This window comes from Mus pahari, chromosome 2 (assembly GCF_900095145.1).
Source record: "Mus pahari chromosome 2, PAHARI_EIJ_v1.1, whole genome shotgun sequence".
NCBI classification, from domain to species: domain Eukaryota; kingdom Metazoa; phylum Chordata; class Mammalia; order Rodentia; family Muridae; genus Mus; species Mus pahari.
The window spans coordinates 90,941,998-90,949,200 of NC_034591.1; the positions used below are offsets into that span (position 1 = coordinate 90,941,998).

The 7,203-nt window shown below is 42.9% G+C and overlaps 1 protein-coding gene across 1 annotated transcript in view; it reads right to left on the minus strand.

Moving 5' to 3' along the window:
* The window catches only part of Dnah6 (dynein axonemal heavy chain 6), a 195,435-nt gene that overhangs the window by 12,984 nt on the left and 175,248 nt on the right, over positions 1–7,203 (minus strand). Inside the window, exons 68-70 of the mRNA XM_021190740.2 lie at positions 5,734–5,872; positions 3,721–3,840; positions 2,685–2,806 (exon numbers count right to left, since the gene is read on the minus strand). Of these exons, the coding sequence (XP_021046399.1) occupies positions 2,685–2,806; positions 3,721–3,840; positions 5,734–5,872 (381 nt within the window). The remainder of the gene's footprint in view (positions 1–2,684; positions 2,807–3,720; positions 3,841–5,733; positions 5,873–7,203) is intronic.

The window sequence follows — 7,203 nt, forward strand, 5'->3', positions numbered from 1 at the left end:
AACACATACACACACACACACACACACACACACACACACACACACACACACACTCACTCACTCACACACCAGTAATATTATACAGACTGAGCATATTGCATTTATATATTTAGAAACACATGCACACATGCACACGCACACGCACACACCACCACCATCACCAATTAAAGAAAAGAGACCATGAATTTGAAAGAGAGCAAGAGGATGGTACATAAGAGGGCTTAGAGGGAGGAAAAAGAATGGAGGGATACATTATTCTCTTATAATCTACGATAACAACAGCAGACACAAAGTTCTGCATCCTGCTCTGACCTGCCACATCCTTTAGCCATTCACCTCTTCCTGACTCCCTTTGTGTGTGATACAATACCAAGCCACTAAGTTTTTGCGTTTCTTTGGGCTTCATTTGTCACTGGTGTCACACAAAGCTTCTATGAACTCTGTAAACTTTTCTCCTGTGAATCGGTACTAAGAATGCCAGCTCAGTTCTGTGGCTCAGCTGGAACCCCGAGAGGGTGGAGATGGCACCATGCTTTTCCCTGTGCAGGTGGCATCTTGTCTCTTCTGCACATGGGCAGCTGTTGGTCTCTCCCTTGCTCTTAGTGCTTCCCATGGCAGATGAGCTTCCCCTCTGTGGTGGTTGGGGAGGGGTTGGGAGTATCAGAGGAAAGAAAGATAACTGCAGATCCGACATCCCAGGTGCCAATGATTCCGGAGGACCCTTCCCGAAACTCAGCGTTTGCATATACTGTGCTATGCATCTCTGTACTTCTTGGAAGGAGGAGCAGCCTTTGGTTAAGCTTGGGTCACATGCTCACCTCTGTGCATTATATTATGGGTATTCGTGGTTTGCTTGCATGTTTGTGCACTGTGTGCATGCATGTCTGTGAAGGCCAGCAGAGGGCATTGAATCCCCTGGAACTGGAGTTACAGATGGTTGTGAGCTGCCAGGTGGGTGTTGGGAATCGAACCCAAGTCCTCTGGAAGAATAGCCAGTGCTTTTAACTGCTGAGCTATCTCTCTAATTTCCATCTTATCAGTCTTTTATGGAAGAAAAGGGGGCAATTGCTCAAAGGGAAGTGGCTGCATTGCTAATCCAGAACTGTTGAAGAAGGAAAGCTGTAGAGAAGAACATGCCTGGGACTCATTACACATCTGCTCTCATAGTCATTCTGAAACCAGTGGAAAACACAAACATCTCCACATCCGGTTTACAATGCTGTGTGGGGTGGGAGGGCAGCTTCATCCCTCTTGAAGAGGAGGCTGGACCAGACCTCCCATGCTCTCTTTTCCTTATCTCCCCCTCCCCCCCCCCCCGGTCTTCCCTCCTCTCTCCACCTTTCAGGACAACCAGTCAGAGGTCAGAGGGGAGTAAATAGAAGGTTTAGCCACAAGTGTATTTGCCTGAAAGCAGAATGAGAGAAACAGGACACATCATTTCATGCCCACTGAAAGGAGCAGGACTATTGTTGGCAAACATGAAATAAAATTTCTGGAGGTTCCAGTGTTGTTAGATTACTTGATACTGAGGTAGACTTCACCTTCTAACCTGTATATGGGAAAAACTTAAATTGAAAAGAAAGGCTATCTCCCTGCCCAGACACATTCAGGGAGAATCTCACCCTGGACCAATAGAGATGTCTGGAACCCTCAGAGACACAGCTCTGTTCTTTACGGATGCCTGAGATGGCATGACGAAAGTGGGCCAGGTGAGCTGTGCCCAGGGTCAGGAGGGACTCTCAAATGCTAAGTGAGTTCAGATCAGTCTCAGATAAAAGTCATCATCAGAAGATCTCGACAGAGGAGTAAAATAATCCACCATACTCTTTGGAGCAGGGGTTCTCAACCTGCTTAATGATGTGACCCCTTAACACAACTTCCTCGTATTGTGATGTACCTCAACCATAAAAGTATTTTCATTGCTACTTCATATATGTAATTTTTGCTACTGCTATAAATCCCAATACAAATATCTGTTTTTTTCTGATGGTCTTAGGTGACCCCTGTGAAAGGGTCCTTTGACCTCCAAAGGGGTTGCAACCCACGTGTTGAGCACTGTCTGGTACATCGACTACTTTGAGAGAGCAAGGTTAGTTATCTTCCTTGGATACATACACACAGAATCTGAATCCAAGGGCTAAGAAGAGATACTTAGGGCATTTATAACTGTACTGCTCTGATCTAAGTATGCATATCCATAACCTTTGTGTAGCATGAGTCAAATGTGTCCAGTGTGGGGGAGAAGGGAAGGGAACTTACATACACACACACACACACACACGCACACGCACACGCACACGCACACGCACACGCACACGCACACGCACACACACACACGCACACACGCACACACGCATACACACACACACATACACACACACACACACACACACGCACACGCGCGTGCGCCTTAGGATTCTGTTAAGGTGGTATCCAGCTTTACTGATTTTTCTTGGGCATCAGAGGGTACCATCTTTATCCTTTCAGGGTATAGAACCCAGAAGGATTCTAGACACTGCTAGAAGATCAGTCTCATTAAAGACTGCAAAGGCACCAGGCTGAATTGAAACCATTGTTGAAAGAAAGGTTAGCCAGTATTTCCTGAAGGCATAGCCCACAGAGGAGACTGTTTTGAGTTTATATACACAATATAAATATGTATTTTAAGCAGAAAGACCACATACCTGAAAAACGAGGTTAGCATTTTCATGCATTCCAAAGATTTCTGGATCATCTATCAATGGTAGATCTTCAATGTAGTCCTTAAAGTCTTGGAGGCTGTCAGCCAATGGAGCAAAATAGATGCCTGTCATTAAAAATCACAAAAGACAAATGTGAATCAAGTGGATCAGCACTGCCTGGATTGCTTTTTAGTTTAATTAAAAAAATTATCTGTATGTGTGAGTCTTTTGAGTGCTAGAAAGAGGGTGTTGGGTTCCTTGGAGGTGGAGTTACATACAGGTGATTGTGTGCCACCCAACATGGGTGCTGGGAACAGAACTCATGTCCTCTTCAAGGGCAGTCTGTGCTCATAACCACTCAGCCATTGTCCCAGCCCCATAGTTTCACTGAGTTTCCTTGAGGCCATGAGCATCAGAGAGTAGTGTCATGTCTGAAGGATTATGGACACCGTTGGAAGTGAGTCTCACTAAGGGATCCAGATTTCTGCTCATCTTAGAAACTGTCTTTGCATTGGTTTGGTATACAGATTCTAATCCCTCAAAACCAAGGCTGCATCGGCAAAATGTTGAAATACAGGGCCATTGCCCTTTCCCTGATGATGACAAGACACACAGTTGACTTGAGGCAGTGTCTAGCAACCTGGCCATTGGAGTGTTTGTGAGCTTTTGCTGTAGCACTAGGACCCTTTCTTCTAAGGGGCTGACACCCGTGGCCATCCATCTACCTACTGTCTGACTCAAAATGAGTTACCTCCAGTTCTCAACCCTTAGTACTCAATATTTGGTGGTGGAAGTGCTCTATAATGATATTAAAAATACATTAGCCCAGAGCTCTGAAAGTGCATTTATATATAATACAATCAAGTTTAATGCAGAGTTAATTTACAGCGTTGTGTTCTTTCTCTCAAACCAGCTTTGACAGCCAAATATGGGGATGCGATGGAGCTGTGAAGATGGACAGAGTGCCTTGTTGAAAAGCTGAAAGATGCGGTCTGAGGCTTCTTGGGAAGGGAGTTTTCCCCCCATAAAAGCTATTTACCTGAGTCAGAGTATGTATAATCATCATCCAATGTTTCAGGAGAGAAAAACCTTTTCAAGACAGTTCGAAGGCATCTCTGATCCCAGGTGTCTGTCACTCTCCCGCCGTAGGTGATCTCGCCTGAAAGGGAGCTTGCATTTTAGAAGTTTTGTTTGTTTGTTTTTTTTTTTAGATTTATATATTTATTTATTTATTTATTTATTTATTTATTTATTTATTATATGTAAGTACACTGTAGCTGTCNTCAGACACTCCAGAAGAGGGCGTCAGATCTTGTTTCGGATGGTTGTGAGCCACCATGTGGTTGCTGGGATTTGAACTCCAGACCTTCGGAAGAGCAGTCGGGTGCTCTTACCCACTGAGCCATCTCACCAGCCCGAGCTTGCATTTTAAAACATATTTTTACATTAATAAACACACCTAAGTTCTAATAAGTTTATTTATATGTACATTTAGTTGGTATCAAAAGTAGTTGCTATGTCCCTTTAAGATAAGTCAAGTTTTAAAAAGCAGAAAAAATCTAATATGTGTATGCTACCCTAATCATTTTATTTCATTTTTAAAAATTGTTATGTGTATGTTTGTGAATTTTGTATGAGTTTAGATATGTGCATGCAGGAGCCCATAGAGGCCAGGAGAGGGCATCAGATCACATGGAAGTGACGCTACAGGCAGTTCAGAATGCCTATGTAGGCGCTGGGACTGGAACCTGGATCCTCTGCAATAGCAGCTCTTAGCTGCTGAGCCACCTTTTCAGTTCTAGAATTCTACTTTATTTTTTTCAACAACAGAAACTAAAGCCATTGGGCTTCACTTCCCATTTCCTTTGTCTCAGAATGTTCCTGAGTGTTGACCTCCCCCAGTGACTATCAGATTCTAAAATGCTCTCACTGTTGGACTTACTGAGTAAAACGGAACCTCACATTTGTAGGAAGATGGTCGATTTATACACACCTGATAAATGATTGCTACCAAGCCAGGAAGTTGCAAAGATGGATCCCAAGTGAAAGAGAGAGCTTGCCTGTCAGAGGGAATTCAAAGTTATAGCTGCACCGTCTCTCTCTCCAGGGATGTGTCACCTGGCACAGCGTTCTTCCAAAAAACCCGAGCACGAAGGGACCGCGGTGAATGATTTTTGATGTTCATATAATGCCTTGGGAAGATTCTAGATTCATTGACACACTTCTCTATTTATCACCATAGTGTTCCCAGTAGGAATCCACGTATGGAAATTGTCGAGGTTGATGTAAGACTTTCACATATTGACTCATGTTAAATATTTAACGTATGCCTGGGGCTCAGGAGATGGGTGCCAGTAAAGTGCCTGCTGTACCTGGATGAGAAGCTGAGTGTGGATCCCCAGCATCTATGTAAAAGCCAGGCCTGATGGCTATATTTCCAGCACCTGGGGGAGGGCAGGGACAGGCAGGTTCCCGGGTCTCATTAGCCAGTTAGCCTAGCTAAATAGGTGAGCTCCAGGTTCAGTGAGAGACCCTGCCTCAAAAAGGTGGAAACCTACCAGTGTTCACATCCCAAAGAAAAATGGCTTCCCCTCCCTGCATAGGGGGAATAGGAGGGAGAAGAAGAAGGGAGATGTGATTAAGATACATTGGATATGTATATGAAAATTTCAAAGAATAAAAAATAAGGTGAAGAGTAATTGAGCAATACACTATGCTTACTTCTAGGTTTCACATGTACACACATGTACAATCACACACATGAGTATGTACACACATCACTCTCACAACACACACACACACACACACACACACACACACACACACACACAAATGATGTCTGGAGTTATTGTTGAGAAATGTCTTCCTAATTTTCTATGTGAAGATATTTGCATGATGTGTTTATCACTATTGTACACTCACAGTGGGGACATCAGTTGTCACTGCCAACATTAAACACAGGGGATGAACACAGGCTTCACAGGGGCCAGGGAGGTATAAGCCAAAAGCTCTGCTCCACGGCCAGACGCCCTGGTCACATGCACATACTGACCAGTGATGTAAATTAGCGCGTCCCAGGGGATCTTTCCTTCGTGACAGTAAAGGTTGAGGTTCAGTAAGGCGCATTCTCTATCACTGTCATTAAATTCATAGCAGATATTCCAGCCAAGGGGGCCAAACTTCTTTCTCTCCTAGAATGGAGGATGAAAACATCCTGAGATAAAATTGATGAACTTAATTTTGTTTAATGACAAAGAAGTTAATTTTCAGTAGTATTTTATTGAAAAAGAAAAGTTTTCATTAATGATGGGCATCTCCATACTGCAACCAGTTAAAAACATTTGGTTCAGTTTCAGCCAGGTTTTTACCAAGCAGGCCAAACACGTCTTCATTTAATAGTCCCCATGTTTCTAAAAGAGAATCTGTTTTTCTTTTAGATTTGGCAGATCTACCAAAAAAAAAAAAATCTGTTCTGCAGGGTAAAATAAAACATTTCAAATAAGGGGAAAAATTCCACCTAGAGTTTGCATAAAAATATACTTTAATTATGAAAGAGAAAGGGAAATGGGGGTGGGGATGGAGAGAGAGAATCCTTGTCTTAGTTTTATTTCTATCACCATGATAAAGTGTTCTGACAGAAAGCAACTTAAGGGAGAAAGAGTTTATTTGTACTTTTAACTCCAGGTTACAGTTCATTACTATGGGGAGGCCATGGCAGCAGGAACTTGAGGTGACTGGTCTCATCACATGTGTAGGCAAGAGCAGAGTGAATACTCAACTCATTTCCTTTATGCAACTTGAGACCCAAGCCTGGGGAATGGTGCCCCCAGTAGTGGGCTGGACCTTCCCACATCAATTAGTAATCAAGACAATCTCCCATAGATGTGTCTTCAGGCCAAGCTGATCTTGACAACCCCTCACTAAGACTCTCCCCAGGCGACTGTGGGTTGTGTCAAGCTATGGTTGGAAGGAAGCACCACAACACTCTCTCTTGCTGTTTTAAGGAGCTCAGCTATACCTTGTCATGGCAGATGATGCTGGCCAACCACTGACTTCTCTATGGTGACATAAAAAAATTAAAAACAACTGAAATTGGTAGACATAATCAAAATCTTCATGTCCTTACTTCCCATTGTAAGATTCCCCTTCCCTTTATTATTTTTATTGTCCCCTCCACCCAATTTCTTTTCCTTTCTTTCTTCCTTCCTTTCTTCTTTCTTTCTTTTCTTTTCTTTCTTTCTTTCTTTCTTTCTTTCTTTCTTTCTTTCTTTCTTTCTTTCTTTCTTTCTTTCCTTTCTCTTTCTTTCTTTCTTTCTTTCTTTCTTTCTTTCTTTCTTTCTTTCTTTCTTTCTTTCTTTCTTTCTTTCTTTCTTTCTTTCTTTTGTAAAATGTGAGTGGTGTGTGGTCTGTGTGTGGTGCATGCACACATAAGAGTGTGGTTGTATGTACATGACTGGAGGCCAGTGCAAGATGTCCAGTGTCTTCCTCTATCACCTTCTACCTTATTTCCTTGAGATAGGCC